Raw genomic sequence first — 18,819 nt, forward strand, 5'->3', positions numbered from 1 at the left:
TTTGCCACCTGAATCCGCATATGCCTTATGCCTGTTTTCTTACCTCCTCTTCTCCTTCTTCCTGGTATTGTTCATCCACATTATCTTCCTGCTGGTCAGGATTTCCTGCCATCTGCAGAAAGATCATATAAGAATTCAGTTCTATGTGCGTGCCCATTACCTTTAGAAGACTGAAGGTTAAAACTTCTTGTTCTGGAACTAAAACTTTATGTAAAGCTAAAGTAACAATAATAGCATAAGAAGTTATAGTGCATTCATTAGCATTAACGATAGCCCAGCTACATGATTTAGAACTGCCCTAAATTAAGAAATAGACAGCAGAATGATTATAATAAAAATCACTTCACAGAATAAAGCAAGACTTTCCATACTAAGCAGGAAGACAATGAAATATTCACACCATTAAAGACCAATGCCATAAAAATACAGATTATCTCTGCCTAGAGGAGTTTACAGTTTAAACACGGTTGAAATGCGCAGCGTTCACTGGAATGGCCATAGAAGGAAAGTGAAGTGCACTGCTTACAGTTGATTAAGTGTTGATGGCATGGAAGCAGCATAGAAGGGATTTGTGGAAAGACACGAAGATTGCATGAACATGAAGATTGTTCTTGCAGGGGCTTGTGTGAAGGTAAATACAGGGGCCCTGAACTATGAGACTACAGAACCTTGCTGAGTGGCGCCAGTGACGAAAGACATACCAGTGTATCACCAGGAGTCATTCTGCACTTTTACCTGCATGTGTCATATATGGCTTAAAAGTGATCTTTAAAAGTCCAAGTTCAGTGTTCTCTCGCCAAGCTGTGCTACACTGTCCTTAAATCGGACCTAGAGATGCTTCCTTTCCCTTTACTGACCACTAGGTGCTCTTCCATTCCCGGATGTCCTTGTTTCTGACTGGTTTGCTTGTCCTTTTCATTTTCATCTGGTAGATTTTCTTCTCTCTCTTGCTCAGCTTCCTCAAATTCATCTTCTCCCTGATTGTTGGGGTCATCAGCAGGATTCACATCTTCCATGGCTGCCTTCTGTAATTGTCAGAAGTGAATGTTAAATACGTATTTTTATCTCACAGTCAAATTCCATTTCACTTGAAAGCTACCCTAGTGTGAGCTATGTTAGAGCCAACTCCATACCCACTGAAACCAGCTGGAATCTCTCTGCAGGCATCAGGGGTCACTAGATCAAACCCTAGCCAATGCAGAAGTGTCAGTTCCCGAAAGAAAAATTACTTAGCGCTGAGCACAGACGAACTGCAGTATGGGTATCTGTCTGCCAAAAACCACATTGAAGCTGATGACTTATTTCACACAGGCTGTTGAACTCCTTTTGCTTACTGGCTATCTGACAACTGACAATGCCTGATAAGACCAGGTGAAAACAGATAAGCATTTAAATGCTCATGGCTCAAAAGAGCTGATGTGATCTTTCAGTACCAGTCTGTTCTGCAATATTGACCTTGTCTATGTTTGTAATAAAACAAAACACTTTTCATCATACTTCGCCATTCAGAAAACAAGCATTTTCTTTCTGCTTATCATTCAGTAAAAGCATTTCCGATATCTTAATAGCTGACAAGTTAAAGATCCTTTAGAAATATTTACTATACAATTTAATTTGCTGAGGGCGAGGGGAGTAAAGATGATATGCTTGATGTTCCACAACACCAAGTGAGACGGAACCTGGGGGAAGGCACAGGACTGCATCTCCTGCATCCAGATCTCTGTGCAATCGCTATCGTGGCTCTGTTCAGTGCTGAGGTATGTCCCCTGTCAAGATCTCGCACTTCTGTACTGACACCAGCTGGTTTCAGAGGCTATTGAGTTGGCTCTTACCCTCTTAACTAATGATACCATGAAAAATACCGTCACCACTCTTTTTGACTGACCACCAATGAGTTACTCCCGTTACTTTTTTGAATCCAAGTTTCCCCATTCAAGTCCTAGCTAAGTCCAAATCCTTCTTCCACCTAAAGCACAGATCAAAGGAATGTAGAAAAGCAACTTGCTTCCAACAAGGAAAAACTTTTTTTGATTTCTTCCCAAATCGGTAAGGACAACTTTAAATAGATCTTAGACGTAGTTTTAAACTGCCAAACTTGTCTTCCTAGCAGACCTCTGGTTCATCTTATTTCTGTAATGCGCAATTATGTTAGATGAGACTTCTGGGTTTTCACTTCAGTAACGACTGCAATCCATAACATCTTAATTCATACTCACTGAGTCATCAGCCTGCTGATTTTCTACTTGATGTTCTGGTTCTTGCTGTTCATTTGCATTATTTTGATCATCATCTTCACCTTCATCCTGGCGCTGGTTGTCACGTTCATAAGCTGACAAATTTTTGATATTATTATTGTATTACAGCAGTTTCTAGTTAGCCCTTTTAAGAAAGAGTCTCCTATATACTAGCTTCCATACGTGCTTTGAGCAGTAGGCAGCCTTTCCCTAAAGAGCTTACCTAAACAGATAATGCTAACAGAACTGTTTTACTGTCAGTAGAAAACCGACACTGAAAGAGTATATAATTTGTAGAGATCGAACAAAATCATAAGCAGAGCCAGGAATGTAACCAAGATCCACAAAGCCCTATCCTAGTAGCTCAGTCAAAAGGACACTTTTCCTTTCAGGAATTTGGATATGGTCTTTAGTAATACCTGCATTTCAGTCAGTCACTTCAGCTAGTGTTATTTGAGCTTCTGGTTTTAAATTGAGAGTTTATATTTCACTTGAATCCAAACTGGATATGAAATGAATATTAAAATCTCGTATGAAAGGCAGTACACAGGGAACCTGTGAATGTGGTAGGGACAAATTTTAGCTTACCTCCTTCCTCTTCCTGAATACCTTGCTCTTCTTCTCCTTGTACAATATCATGGTCCACGTTATCATAATGAGCCTGTTGGCTGAGAAAATTGCATGCCAATACATCATTTCAGTTTCAAAAAAGTGTGTTTCTGCTGTAATAAACAAACCATCCTACTGCATCTCTGCCTCTCCCAGCTCCTGCCAGAATGGGTTCCAGTTTAGCTTTCTATTACCTACTATTTTCTCACATCATCTTTCCTGAGATATACTTTATAGAACAAAGACTTTCTTGTCCTACTATACTAACTTCTGTGCTTGTATTTCTCTATGTATCAGTGGGATCTACCTTGTATTTTCAAAACTCCTAAACTAGTATATTCCATAATCAAAGCACAAATACTACGCATTGGAAGCAAAGAACCCCTCAGAGGTAAAGGGTCTTAAAGACAGACTACATGGATCAGTTATTTTGTTGACTAAGCAGTTTTAGCTTTCATCTTGAAAGGGATTTACTTGCGTGGTTGTTCTTGCAGGACTGAATATTTTGACTATCAATTTATGAACGGCTTTCTCATACCAAAATCCTTTTAGAACATGGGTCAAGTTAATAATTAATATTTCAATGTTTCAGCAAAGAAAATTCAATGGGTTTAAGATTCCAAAAGACAAAAAATTGTCACTAACAATTTTAAAATAAGCAGAAGCATAAGGAATGTGACAGGGAGGGTGAAAGGCATGTAGAAGCTACAATATCATGAATATAACTGTATTCACAATAGCTTTATGACACTAACAGGGTGTCGGCTTCTCCTGGAATCATGCTTTTGTCTCTACAATGCAAATAATAGTAGTCACTCTTGTCCAGAAAGTCCTCGTGGAATTACTTAAAACCAGCATCTCACATTTAAGAGGAAGTTTAGCTTAGGTACCTTAATGCATATCTGATACTGGAGCTCCTCAGTACTACAAGATCTTAATTGCTGCTTAGCAGCAAATAATTACTAATTTAAAGCAAGCTGTAAGGCAAGGGGCATTGTATGCCAGAAGCCCCTAACCTCCTCCAAGGATGTACATGCCAATGTGCACTCATTACTCCAGACTTCAGAGGCTTCCATAGTAAAAGGGAAAAAAAAAAAAAAAAAAAAAGAAAAAAAAAGGAAAGAAAAACCCCCTTAAAATAGCAATCAGATTTATCCTTGGAAAGAAGGAGATGAGGCTCACTGAATTTAGTTTCTGGGCAGTCTAGGTTTATAGCATTAAACCACCCTCTTTTCAAAGGTGTTATAGTGGAAGCCATAAAACCCAGAGCACAGACCATGACAAACTCATGTAAAAGAATTTAACCTTAGCCGGTTTTTATGGAGTTTTTCTCCTTGTTCTGCCTGTTTCTGCAGCTGAAGCTCTTTTTCTTGAAGCTGTTGCTGCCGTAATAGCTGTCCTCGCAGTCTTTGCTGGTGTAGTGATTCCTGATGTTCTCGTAGCTGATAGGCTTCCTCTGCTCTTTGGGCTGCAAGGTGTTGCTGCTCTAGTTGTTGTTCATAAGCTGGCTTATGTCTTTTTGTTACAGCTTTTGTTGATATCTGTCAAAGAAATGTGTTAGTCATAGATTAACCATAATTTCAATGATCAGAAACAAGCATGCAGAAACATGTGACAAGAGGGAAAATTATGCAGATACTACACACAATAGCCAGAGTTACAGCAAAGTTATTTTAAGTTTTCTTGTCTCTGCTTAAAATTTAATTATTTTTTTGAACACAGACTGGAAGTGTTGGGGTGTCTGTGGAGGACATGGGGAAGGAAGAGGAGATGATGGGCTGGGGGAAGCCATGCTTTTCTTACACATCAATAATAATAAAAATCCCCAACATATAACCAGTAAAAGCAAGTTTTGATGGCTGACAATTAAGACAGTAAATATGCTTCCATTGATTTAACTGGTAATTTCAGTAGGGGCTGCTCTGAGCCTTGAATGAGACACTGCACATTTTTTACAGCCAGTAGTAACTTTAACTCCAGTTTCACAGCTTAACCTATTGCTGCTGTTTTAATCCACTGCACCTCTTCAACAATGGCTTCTCATCTCATCACACTGGAGTTACAGAATTAATTTGTTAGGAGAGTAAGTGTTTACAGAGCCTAAGGTGAGATCAGTAAAATATATTTTCCACTGGAGATCCGATCGAGAATGTAAATCCAGGATTTGCTGTTCTTATTTAGAGCTGCATAGAACAAGACTTCCCATTGCTGCACACTGATTTCCCCTGGCTACTTTAGTCATGTTCATCTTGCAGTTAAAATTTCCTGTCAAACGACAGCGAACATTTAGATGGAAATGTGTTTACTGAAGGTAGGTATATCTGACAGGGAAACACACTGCAATTTGCTGAGATGCATCCAATTAGTAAGGCAGGACAGCTCTCCATCAAAGTGCTGAAGATAACTCTCATTCTCATCAGCTATCTTCTTCCCATCAGCTACCACAGGCCTCAAATTTAAAGTAGGAGATGGGATTCAACCTGACTGCTCTTTTTTTTCCATCTGTTGCTTTTTATCAGCAGAATTAATGTTCGTTAAGCTGCACTTGGCAAGCACTGCAGTATGTGGGTGCTGAAGTTGAGCCTGAATCCTATGCATCTAAGTGCTTTGAATCCCAAATTTCCTATAAACACGACAATTTTATCTAAAAACCAGTGAGTGCTCTGAATCCCAAGCTTTCTATAAATATGACACTGATTTTACCTAGAAATAGGCAAGTGCAATACAGGGCCAGCAATGACAAGAGATGCCTCCATTTCAACAGCAAATCTAACCAATTAGTAGAAAAGAGAAGAGCTCCATACCTCTGAATGAAGATGATCGGCCAACATGTTGGTTTCTTCTTCTTTCTGTTCCTCTTTTTTCCACTCATGCTCTTCTGGTACTTGATCCTGTTCCTCCTCTAAGTGCTCAGGCTGACCTGCCTGCTCCATTTCTTCCTCTTCCAGTTCTTTTTTACGTTCCTCTTCAACTTGATCAACACGTTGCTCATCATCCTCTCCAGCTTCTTGTTGCTCCTGAATATTTAGCTCTTTGGCATGCTGGCCCTCATTAGCCCTTCTTTGCAGATGAAAAGGCTCAGCTTTGTCTTCTTTTTCCTGGGTATTTATTTCTTCTCTCTCTTTTGGCTTCTCATTCTGCAAAACATACACAAGATTATGTGTGCACAAGATATTATGGATTTCATATTTTCAAGAGAGCCAAGGACCAGATATGGATGCCTTTATTCCAGCCTGCAGTAGTGAAGCTGCTGTCGGGAGAGCCAAATGCCTGCTTTGGAACAAGCTACCCCTCCTGCCAAACGGTATCAATACCCGATTCTTGGCTCTGCACAGCTACACGAGGTGGTGTACAACTGCATCATGAAGTAGGTTAAGCCTCGTTTTATCTGAAATAGAATAAAAAACTATCTACAAAGGAAGCTTTGTATTTTTATTTCCTGTAGGTTCTGCTGGCCAAGAACTCTTGTAAACAAAACCACATCTGAGATTGTAACTTCTAGACTTTACCCACAACTTTGCTTTTTTTTCTTTTTGAACATCGGATAGCATGCCAATTTAAAATATACGGTCTTTAAGTGTGCTACTGAAACTTTATAAAACATGTGAAAAGACAATTTCTTCAGAACTTGTTAAAGCTTTTCTGTAACACGAGACATCTAAAATTTTAGAGACCACTTACTATTCAAAACATTAAGATTTTTAGCAACAGCTTAAAACAGCTTACATAAACCACTTTTAAGTGCATTTACAGTCACGTGAGAAAGATCATGAATATATTTTTCTACTACTCAATAAGATTAAACTGTTCCTTACTACTTTACTCAAGAACTGACAAACGTGTACAATTAAGCATACACTTCTATTGGAAGTTAAGCCTATATCTAGTATTTTGCTGAATAAGAACCCTTTCCTATAGAGTCTGTAGCCAGTCAGTACTTTATACCTCCTTATGCTCTTCAGCCACAGCTTCATGGTGTATTGGGAGGTCACTGGGGGGAGACAGTGCTCGCACCTCCGGTTGCTCGTTTGGTCGTTCTAACTTCTCAGGCTGTCGGAAACTTGTCATTTTGTTGAGTGTGTCCTTCAACTGTTTGTATTCCTCTACCTGGGACTAAAGTCAACACATTAATTACAGTGTGTCCAAATCAATTTCTTAACAAAAAGTAGTCACCTCGGAGTGAACTTGCTGGCAAGACTTATGGTAGAAAGACTCAATATTCACATCAGAGCAAATACCAAGGAGGAGAAGGGACGGGAGCTTTTAAAATTGGTTGTTTCCACGCACTAGATAGCATTGATTCGTCACAATCTTTTCAGCCAAAGTGCACATGCATACAAAGTATATTAGAAAAATCTCTGTGGGACAAAGACGAAGATTTGTTTTATTCATGCCAAGCAGGAGAATTGTCAAAAGGGGATGATGCAGTTTTCTTGGCAGACTAAAGCGAGGGAAATAGAAAGCACCACAACTTCTCCTTTACTGGCAGGAAGAAATGCAGTTCTTTCAGAAACAGTAGCTTCAAAGTGTACATACACATCATGAAAATGCCAAATCCTCAACATTCAGACAGGCGTTACACAAGACAACAGCCAACATACAGAACTGAAGCAAAGAAAGTCATAGGCCACCTTTGGTGAAGAGCAAGAAAAAAGGAAAAAAAAAGAAAAAGAGGAAAAAAAAGAGAGAAAATATAAATTTCTAAAGTCTTCCTGAAATGCAACAGTAAAATGTTGTAATTTGATTTGCTGTTTAACTTTGTACAAGATCAGGATACTTTCAAAAAGCTTTAAAGTCCGCTATGAGAACCCAGACTGGTTGGTACACCAGTCCCTGTCTATACAGCAGACGTACAAGAAAGACTATCTCATAAAGTAACATTTTTGAGACGGACAGGATTTATAAAAGCTGACCAGCTGCATATACAAAAGGTGGTGCCCCACGAGAGGGTCTCTGTTGCTCCAGGGGAGGTGGTGGGTGTGTTTACTCCCCATTTTGAAGTTGGAGTTCATAATCCTTTTTGAAATTCAGGTTAAAAACTGGCTACAGTTTACACGTGGTGACTGTGTATGTCATTTTGTGTGTTATGTGGTATCATAGCAATCAATAGTACAGCAGACAGGCATGATGCATTGATGTACAATGCATAATACTCATACAAAACAATATCCACAGTGCTACAGATTGACATGATGCAATGCATAACAGCTCCGAAGCTAGACGCACCTCGAAGCATCTTCAAAAGACTATGGCATCCATTAAAACAGACGGGCCTAAAAGCAAAGCAGAATGCACAGTAATTACTCTTGTCATTCCAGAGGGATACTTCTGCTTCCTGATTAACTGCTGGAGAGTCCAATAAGAAATTTTAGAGGAAAAATAGTATTTACTTAACATAAGACTAATACACAGGTGTCTGATTTTTCCCACCACCACCACTCGCTGACCGTGTAGGGAGACTAACATACTAGGATATTTAAACAGTGCACGTCCAGATCAGAATTCAAGTACTCCGTTCCGCTGCATGAGTCGCTAAGCTGAACATTGTGATTCAAGGCCACAGCCTAAAAGGTATTAATACTGACAGAAAGACAGGGTTTATAAAAATGAATCTGTCTGGCTGTTTGAGCTATGGAAAAGTACAAAGACTACAATGCCTTAAAGATTCAGGTCACAAATTCATTAGTGCAGTATTGACTACTGATATTTAATGTCTAGAATACACTTAGAAACAGAAGGGCCATTTATCTAGCTGTGTTTCTAAGCAATAATCTCTTGTGAACTTTCTGTAGCTGGTTTGCAGGAGAAACTATGCAACTCTGCTAAACACCTTCTGTTCTGAAAGAATGTGCAAGACCCTTCTGTTGAAGGAAAGGCTCTCCATATGATAAATGCCACATTCCGATTGCAGATAGAAAGGCTTTGTGTGACACAGGTTTTCTAGTTAAAGAACTGAATCAAAGCCAGGAGACGTATATGGAGCTTCCCTTTGGATTTGGTGAACCTTAAATCAGACCCTGCATCTGCCCTTGTGGCATTTCAGATGTTAGCAAATACATACCAAGCAGCTAACGTGGCCAGTGGGAGAAGAGCTTAAAATTAGCTGCCAGCATATTTTAGTACTGGAAATTAAGATTCTTCACATATTTAGTCCGTGAGGGACCTTCCTGGTCTTTCCCTATTTTTTTTAATATCTACACATATTGACATGCACAACAAGCAGAATAGGGGGGAAAAAAAATATCCAATGCTTTTAATGCTGCTAATGATTTTGTGGACCGTGAAAATAGTTAAATGAAGAAAATCAGTCAGGAATAAAAATGACTTCACACTGCCTCATTGCCTTTCCCTCTGATCTTTCACCAATAGTCTTCCTCTGCTCCAAAATTACTCTTACTTTCAGATTCCCTGTGGCCTACACAGCTTGTACTGGCACAGCTGACTGAATTTGCAGTAGTCTAGCAAAGTTTGCGCTTCATGGATAGTTCACTTGAAAATGACATTTAAGAAAGGTAATGCTGCTGCTTCTTTTTAACTAATTTGAGTTCCACCTGGAGTTTACATTCCTCCATATATACTCTACCTCTGTTGCACTGAGGTATATAGCCTTATAAGCCTTCCAGTCATACACAAAAAGAGACTTTATAGTATACCAGCATCCAGGTCTTTATAATGATACATGTGAATGTCAGAGTGTGGGATGTTACACTAACAGAAGTTCTATCAGAGAAGACAGAGAAAGTAAGGTATTTGACAGCTCTCATGGAAGCAGAGATACTCTTCTTACCAGTAACACATGCACTCGTGGGCCTATAACACAGCTTTTTATTTTCCGACAGCCCTATGATTTGTTGCAGCTTCTTCTTAAGAGCAACCCTTTAACTCATGCATTTCCCTGCAGTGTGCAGCACGGTGCTAACTGCAAATTCCCCATGCGAAAGGCTACATGCATAACATTACAGTCAGCTGAACTAGGAGAAACAAGTTTTAGGAAGGTTAGAGCTAGGAGAAGCTGCTTTCCTTTCTGACCTGTGCAGCAGCTAGTGCACTCTTGTGGTCTTCCAATGTCACTACAAGCTGGTTGTGTTGGGAGAGTAAGTTCTTATGCTGTTGCTACACAAAAAGAAGAACATTACATGTTTCACATAAAGTTCATTCTAAAGGTAAATTAGGTAGCCTGGGGGATTTTGAACTGGGAAGATAATTCAATTTATTTTGAAAAGAAAATCCTGAGTTGGAATGACAGCATTTATTTATTTAACATGGAATGCATATTACACACGCAGAGAAAGTGGGCGTGCCAGGAAAGAAAATTTTGGAGGCCAGAATTTGTGTAACTAAAATAAAGTTAAAAGTTGGAGTAGACGTTGATGAACGTTTAAAAAAAAAAATGGAGCTGGAAAACATTCCTGTCAGCAAACTTCGTTTGCCAAAACACAATTCTTAACTTGCAAAGTCAAATTTCCAATTCCAATGTTTGTACTAAATACTTCTCTTCCAATTCTTTTGGTTTTTTTTTCAAGTGAGCATGTACCTAAAGTGCAGGTGGCAAAAGACAAGAAATCCAAATCAGCCATATTCCTCTCCATTTTGCCACATAACAGAAACTACGAGTCCCGCATAGCCCATTTCTGGCTTGTTAAAACTTGGGAAAATTTTTCTTTTTCCTAGTGGTCTTGAAAGTTCTCAAAGCAAAGCCTACCTTGACATCTTGTAACTGGGTGTGAATGTCTTGGTGAGCTTTTCTCAACTGTCTGTTCTCCTCCCGTAAGTTATACAGGGATTCTGTTTAAAAGAAATGACATGCAGAATTTAAACCCGGTCAGATTTATAATACTTGATTAAGCACCAAAATTAAGACTATAACACAAACTACATAAAATCCTACACAATTGCTATGGTAAAAATGGATTAGGGTAATTGTGTGGCTTCTTTACGTTACATCTCTCCCCAGCCCTATAAAACACCTTACATTTTCAAGCAGAAAATTGTAACATTTGGTTAAATTTTATATTAGTGCACCCAAGTCTGCAACTGGAATTATGCATCACTGTTCATGCTGGGGATTGCAGACAGCAAAATTCATTATGGTAATCTGAATCTTTAAAATGCAGAGAGGAAGCCACCCTCCTCTCTTCCCCCACATCGCATCTGGCGAGTGAGAATTTTGTGTCGTAGGACTAAGCTATTCTTTGGGAAGACGTGCCCAGATGGCCAGCATACTTAAAAAGCTTTATGTTCTGGGACCAGGGAGAGGGGCTTCTCTTCCAACTTCTTACATTATGTTGATGTGGAATATTGCAAGCAGACACAGGCAAGCTCTTCCCACACTCCAAGCTGCTAGGCTGCAATCCAGCTCAGTCCAAGAGCTAGCTGTATGACTTCATTGGTGTGGTGCCAAGGCAGAACTAATAAACACAGCCTCTGCCTGCAAAATACTGTGCAGACAAAACTGCAGACAGCTCCAAAACTAACTCATGTGTTAGTGACACATGGCAGAAAGTGGCTGAGGGCCCTTGATGGGGAGAGCCCCGTCCTTTTGTTCTATGCAATTGTGTAATTAGGATTGAAGGGGTCTGCAAACTGCAAAGAATCTCTTTAACAGGAACCTGGATGCCAAGAGTAAAAAATGAATACTTCACCATCCAAGTATACAGGTGCAACGTGTTTCAGAGAAGCTGATACATATAGAGAAAAATGAGGTCTGAAATGTATATAAAGTCACTTCACCTCAGAGGCACAATTAAATCTCCAATAGAACTGGCAAACATTCTTAGATTGCCTTTCATTTACAAAAAAGAGTAAAGAGGCAAATCGATTTTTCCAGGTCTATACAAGTCTTAGAACTAAAAGTGAAAGACGGGATAAACCAGCCAGACACTTGACGGGCTTTTAAGTGCTGCATTTTTTACTATTTCTCTAATCTACATAGAAACACGATTAGACACAAATTAATAGATTTCAGAAAGAGGCCACAGAAAATCATCAGTAAAATGTAACTTATCAGGAGGCATAAGATACATGAATGACCTGTTAGCGAGAGCAGAGACAATGCCTTTCTGTCTCACATCACACAAAACACAATGATGAATACACATTTTAATCTGGGCAGCCAGAAACAGGTTGCATATACCCTTCAGCTTAGAGATCTCCTGCTCTTTTTCCTGCTGCAGCTTTACGTATCGCTCCTTGTGATCACTGAACGTTCTGCTAAACTCTTCTCCTTGTTTTCGGTGATCTTCCTCAAGGTCAGCATGCTGTTTCTTTAGTTCTTCATGTTGACTCTGCAAACACCAAGTTGGACACTGGAACAGTTCTGTATCTGCATATCTGGCTAATATTGTCTTTGGCAACTTGTTAAATAAGTCCAGATGAATAGAAAGCATTCATAACAATAGGTTTATTATTCAAAGCATGCATATTGCAGCTCTTCTCAAACACAAAATGATCTCTGTGATGAGTAGTCTCCTGTTCTAGGGCTATGTCACCTCACGCTGCAGTTGCACTGTCCCACTGGGAGCTGCTGAATGCGTCTAAGAAATTCCTTACATGCCAAACCATGTAAAGTCTGATAAGTCAGCGATCCATACAAGTAATTGCATTTGGTAAGATTAAATTACCCACTGGAAAGCCTGACTAGAAAAAAGTGAAGTAAAGCCTCTTTTAACGGACCTGTTGTAAGAGGAAGGCACCATCAATGTACTGACATTCTGGAGTGAATTACCAGAAGCCAGTGAGGCTGTATCTCCCTGACATAGCAGAATGCCCGTACCCTGTGAAACTGGATATCTCAGTTACCTACCTTCAACATCTGGTGTTGTACACTCAGTGCACTGTATCGGCTATTTGAGTCTTGCTGTAAAATGAAAACACTAGGGTTAAACAGAACAATACTGTCATTCCTCTAACCTCTGTACCTGCAGTTATTTAGGAGTCACAAGGCAAGGGACATAACTCCCCAGGAAACAAATTAATCTCTCCACTTGCTTTGGAACATAGCGAGCACATATACTTTGCACTTAACTACAGCAACAATGTATTTTAACTTAGGTTACTCAACTCACAAACTGCTCCCCAGTTTCAACATGAAGTAGCCATAAAATCCTAATTTACTCCCTTTATAAAGAGTTCTCTACAGGTCTCTGGGTCCTTTGCCAGATACAGCTTTCCTTCTGGCACTTGGTGTATAAAACAAAGTTTCTTGATGTTTTTATACTTTCCAGTTCAAAGACCCTGTGTTAGAAAGTTGTCACTGCCCTTTTCCCTGTGGACTAAGCTACAAAAAGATTTTGAATGCCTTATTATTCCCCCTTCCCCTTAAAAATGGTAACATTACATTCGAACTACCATAATATAAACAGGAGGATGTTTTCTAAATTAATTTTCTGGAAAGATATTAGGATCTCCTATTACAGCTCAGATAATTAGGAATTGCAGTGCACTTACGCATGCAGAGTAGAAATTGAGTGAGTGAGTGCTCTTTCAATTAGTATTTTGTGAGACCTCTTTGAACAGTTGTAATTGCAAAGCATTTCCTTTTTCTTGCAACTCAAATAGCATCAACTATTAAAAACTTGTACTAGGAATGATGACTTACCCTTCCTTTATTTAGCGTTTCCTGTGCTTCTAGTTTATAAACAAGAAAATCTACAACATAAAAGGGAAAATACTGATGAAAAAACCCAGGAAGGTTAGAATCTGTACTTAAATAACATAACTGCTGCGTACATAAATTCTCTTAAGAGCTGAATACTTACGCAGTTACAATTTGCCAAAAGACCTTCAAAAAACTATGGAGAATTTAACAAAATGCTCAAATTTTGACAAAATATTTTCATTAAAAAGTTTCATAAAATATTTTCATTAAAAAGTTGTATATCTTAGTGTGAGATATATGGGGTACAGGCTCAAGACTACGGATGGGTAATTAAACTGTTACATGAACTCTCTCAGTAGAGGCCCAGTAGCATCATTCAAAAGGAAAAGAACATTTATAAATCGTGTATTCTTGTATTAGGATAAAAAAAAAATATGTACTTGAAAAAGTGTGAAAGTCTAGATTATGTTTAAATAAAACAAAAATTTCCCCTTTTGTTCCTTGATGCTCTTTTCAAGATTTGAAAATGCCGACTCACCTTTGCATAGCAATGGGACAGCTCTACACTAGATGGCACCAGAAAGCTATCGAGAACTGCACAGTAAGAATAGTTTCTTACACGTTCTTAATCTTTGCTAAAGTAGTTGTTTTAATTCAGCAGCTGACTCCTCAGTTTTAGGAAGAATACCGGCTTTACTATGAAAATTGTAGTGAATTTAGAACAGCAAAAGACTCGGAGAAAACTCAGAGGATTGCATTCTGCTGAAGTTTCATAGGGGGCAGATGTGCAAGAAATACGTGTGCCAACATTTCCCCCTCACACACACCTAGAACTTAGTTTTAATCATTAAAAGGTACGTAGGCATGTGTTTACCCTTAAGCATGTGTAAAAAAACTGATTCAGAGTCTAATTTCACATTGATGGAATCAGGAAAAGATCCCATTTTTTGGTACAAGTTTTAAATTTTCAGTGTGCCGGAACAGGATTTACATATGCCCATGCTCCACATGTGTGTTAGGTTTATGTACATTGATATACACATATTCTCTGTGTATACTATGCCATGTTGCAGTGATCTGTAAACAGTACTAAAAAGATGAATAATTTTTTAAAAGATTAGATTAAAAAAATACATTAAAAAAACACATTAAAAAGATGTACTAAAGAGACCACCACAGATCTGCCAAGGTGGTCCTGCTGACACGTTATACATTGGCAATTCATTTAAAATTGAACAAAACACATCTGAAGTTACTTTCTAAAATAATCAAGTTATCTTAAATGTCAAAGTGAAAAGGACGTTTTTACCTTCTTTCGCTTTCTTATGTTCAAGCCTTTCCTTTTGTAATGACTTTTCTAATCTTGACCTGTGCTCATATACAACTGAAAAGAGAAATTTTGTACACAATTCATTTTAAAAGTAATATATACAAAAAACACCCACCCCCAGCACACCCAGAGAGCATTGGCACAGAATCTACCAGCAAAATACAAGTGGAATGAGGTCATAGGATAAAGGACTGTTTGTATCATTTGGGACAGTAACTTTTTTTCTTTTTTGCATGCTTTATTGATCCTGAATTCTGGGTTATTTCCATTGCATAAACATAGAATGTGATAACCATGTAAATGATTTGTTTACAGAGAGTCAGCTATGGCGGATCTACACAAAAGCTACCAAATCCTCCTTCCTTTTTAGGTATGTAGGTACCCATTTTCCCATGCTTTCATTCTCTCCTGCCTTGTTTGTAAAGAGACAAGGAAATAAGACAGGACAACCTTACTGCCAGAGTAAATCCTTGCAGCAAAGCAATTGTCACAAGGAGGGAAGAAAGATGCACAAGTGCAGGATGCCTTAGAAAGGTGCAGTAGTACTCTAGACAGGCTGCTTAGCCTAAGACATGGAGAACCTGAGATCCATTCCTAAATTCTTCCCAAAACTTGGACAACTCAGTTTTCTGTGACCTTCTTTTTTGTAAAGCCTAGATCCTTTACACCACAGTGCTGTTGACCTGCAGACTGCACAATGAAACGCTTAGGTATGTCCTCAATTTCTTAGCAAGCACGTGCCAACACCAGAGTATACATATGCCAAAGCACCCCGTACCTGCATGGAATATCCACATAATCTGAGGAGGATTTGGGTTTTTTGAGGGTTTTTTTCACCCCCTAGTTAAGGAGGTAAGGCAGGAAGAACAAAAGAAATCTTCTGAAGAGCTAGGATAGCTAAAGTATAAAGCTAAACTGGATGCTTCTCTGTAAGGCTATGGTATCAGAGACCGCTTGTCAGGAAATCAGTTTGAGAGTAAAATTTAATCTTCACCGATTCTTAAATTCATTTAGACGTTTTCTTTAATTGAGTCAAAATACCCACACAACAGCCTACAGGTGAATGAAGAAGCGTGACAACCTGTGTATGAATGTCTGTGTACAGCACTTCAGCCAAAAAGCAACAAGCTGAGGTTTTAGGGCCACCACTCAGTACCACCCACAACGTCCTCAGCAGACCAGGTAACGGTCGTCACCCGGTGTGTCATGTGGTGTGTCGCTGTCCCCTCCAGCAGGATCACTGACTACAAAAAAATGCATGTGGTTTTTTGGAAAGATGCTCTGACATCATTGCCAAATTCTACAAGCCCTCTGAGATGACATTGCTACCAGAAGAGGTGGTTCTGCTGCTTGTTCTCGTACCGTCCTTCCCTTCGCTCTCACTGCTACGCGTGATGGGACAGCAGGACCTAGCAGTTGGGGACAGGGCGTGTAACAATTCCTTCTGGTGACAGTGCTGTCTTGTACAGTTTTTAAGAGAGCAGCAGTGAAACTGGCAGTGACCTGGAACGCTGGGTGGCACGGCAGGAGCCTGGCAGCTCCAGGTTTGATCACAGAAAGCAGAGACAACCTTACTTCTAGAATTTTACGGTATGACAACTCGGTCACACGAATGGTCCGCCGGACCAACCGTGCCATCTCTAAGGACCTGACAGGAGCAGATGCCCAATACAGAATACACACAATGAGTTTACAGTATTTCTTTGGCACTGTCTCCCAGCACTTTATGACCCCCAAAGACTGTCCGAGGCACCCCCAGGTCCTTTCCGTACACCATTTCAAAATGGATTTTACATTTATGAATTTGTCTAATTGTTTGTTGTATCCGTGTGTATTTAGGACATGCAATAGCCTCTGGCAGAGAGTCCCACCACTTAGCTGCCAGTAAAGCAGCATTTCATTCAGGCTTGTGTTTTGAACATCTAGTTTCAGATGTCTCTAAAAGCGATGGGGCACATCAGTCCCTATTTACCCTTTCCTCACCACTCACTAGACTAAAGGATCATTATCTGAAAAGGCCTACCAAGTTTGCAGCAAAGGAAAGATATTAATTAAAACTCCCGCAAATTTACAATTATATTTGCCCAAGCTCAGTTTAACACAAGTACTTTTCACTGTCCAAATTATAATTTGCACTCTAAAAGAGTTATTAATTTGTATTAATGGAATGTGTGATTTTTCCTTCAAAGCTAGGAAACTCATTTTCTGAGAAGTAAACCATTGGTGAATGTAAGCCTTCAACAGGAAGCATTAAATAAAGATTTGTATCTTGGCAGCCACAGAAAACTCCTCTTGCACCTTAAAACATGTTCTTAATTCCACCAAGGTGCATTCTGCAGGCTCTTTAGCTACTGGTTTATCTACACGTGTTTACGTTTTGGCTTAGAAGCTAGATTGCTAATCAATCCTTGTCACCTATCTCTACTTTGCTATTTATCTTCTAAAGTCAAGGGCATCAGTCAAGATGTACTAATGTATCAACATCCTCTGCAACAAAACAAGCATGTAATGAATATTCACAAACTCACCAGCAAGTAAGCTTCCAGAGAAGGGGGAAAAAAAAAAAAAAAAAGGCACCACTACAGTAATGGTTTTATCTAGGCACCGAAGATTGTGAATGCCAAATTACATTGCAAAAGGAACAGTGGTTGTAGCATAGCAACTCAGGAGAGAAATGAAAATCCATAATGGGTTTCCTCTCCCATGCAGACAGGGGTGGAAATAGGCTTTTTGGCAAACAGACTAAACCACAAACAGCTTCAGAGGTAACATTTTCCATTTCACTTCTTGGTCTGCAAGCGTGCCTTCCTCGGCCCCTCCTAGTGTTTTAACAAGCGTGGGGTGGAAAACGCTGCACAACAAACCCATAATAAGGGCAGGAAGAAAGGAGAAAGAGAATGCAATAGTTTGGGTTTTAGGGACCACGGTGCTCTGTAGCTTTCACAGCTAATTGCATCTCTGCTGAGCTTCGGCTTTCCCGTCTTCACCCTGCACTTTCAAGCAATGTCTCTACAGCCCTCCCAGGCAGTGCATCCTCACTGCTACCTCCTGTGTGCTAACATTTGACATACTAGAACAAAGCTGGCAAGGTCTTAAAATAGCCCTTCAGATGGCCAAAAAGGGCTAAGAAAAACTTCCTCCTACACCTCTCCCCGTCTAGTTCATTTACTGGTTGGTTCAGCAATGTTTTTCTCTGATAAAAGTCCATAACGTGCAACGTAATAAAGATTTTGATTAAGAAAATAACTATCAGGAAAGCGTAGCTTCCATATTTTCTCACTTGCTCTTTTGGGGAGTAGGTTGCGGATCAGATTTTGTAAGTACATATAGGAGTTTATCTCCCATAAATGTAAATTATTTCCACCAGTCAGAAACTTCCTAGGCAAGAGTCCAAACTAGAAGACACTTGCTACTACAGCAGGGGATTTCTCCTTCTTCACTACCAGCCTGGATAGAAGATGTCTGAGAAAGAATCTCGAAGAAATAAATACATTGAAAAACATGTTTTGTGTTATAGGTTTCCCAGTCAGGGGGGTGGAACCTACATAAGGAATCTGGCAAATTCCTACTGGTATGATGCACCAACACGGCACTTCACAATTTTTTCATAGGGTAAGTTCTTAATTTTGTACTGATCTTTCCACAAGTAATTGAACTTTGTTTCTATGTTATATTTAATAGAATGGTGAAAAAAAAGGGGAAAAACATTGTCATCTAATGGCTAATATGCACTATTCCAAAGCTGGAATAACTGCAGGTATCAGTTTAATTCTTTAAGTTACCTATATAATGTAACCTACATGAACGAACAAAGAACAACATGAACCCACAGAGAGGTGATCCAGCCTCAAAGAGCAAAGCCCAGAAACAGAACCAGTAACGTCACAGCGAGTTAAACCACCTTTCGCCTGCAACAAGGAAATATTTAACAGCTCTTGAATTGATCCCAATTGAATCAAGTCCTTGATTTAAGGTTTTTCTCATACAGAAAGGACAGTGGAGGAGAAGAAGGGGGTGCGACGCTCTATAGGTTCTCAGAAGATTACACC

General features: G+C 39.4%; 1 protein-coding gene across 2 annotated transcripts in view; it reads right to left on the reverse strand.

The window, feature by feature from the left end:
* GOLIM4 (golgi integral membrane protein 4) overlaps positions 1–18,819 on the reverse strand; it is a 36,077-nt gene that overhangs the window by 4,396 nt on the left and 12,862 nt on the right. For both annotated transcript variants that reach the window (XM_075506827.1, XM_075506828.1), the window contains 13 exons: positions 14,750–14,824; positions 13,441–13,490; positions 12,646–12,699; positions 11,977–12,127; positions 10,546–10,628; positions 9,873–9,956; positions 6,789–6,956; positions 5,648–5,980; positions 4,149–4,384; positions 2,823–2,902; positions 2,217–2,329; positions 858–1,025; positions 44–112 (listed from right to left, as the gene is read on the reverse strand). In XM_075506827.1, the coding sequence (XP_075362942.1) occupies positions 44–112; positions 858–1,025; positions 2,217–2,329; positions 2,823–2,902; positions 4,149–4,384; positions 5,648–5,980; positions 6,789–6,956; positions 9,873–9,956; positions 10,546–10,628; positions 11,977–12,127; positions 12,646–12,699; positions 13,441–13,490; positions 14,750–14,824 (1,664 nt within the window). The remainder of the gene's footprint in view (positions 1–43; positions 113–857; positions 1,026–2,216; positions 2,330–2,822; positions 2,903–4,148; positions 4,385–5,647; positions 5,981–6,788; positions 6,957–9,872; positions 9,957–10,545; positions 10,629–11,976; positions 12,128–12,645; positions 12,700–13,440; positions 13,491–14,749; positions 14,825–18,819) is intronic.

Source organism: Mycteria americana, chromosome 7, assembly GCF_035582795.1.
Source record: "Mycteria americana isolate JAX WOST 10 ecotype Jacksonville Zoo and Gardens chromosome 7, USCA_MyAme_1.0, whole genome shotgun sequence".
In the NCBI taxonomy this organism is placed as follows: domain Eukaryota; kingdom Metazoa; phylum Chordata; class Aves; order Ciconiiformes; family Ciconiidae; genus Mycteria; species Mycteria americana.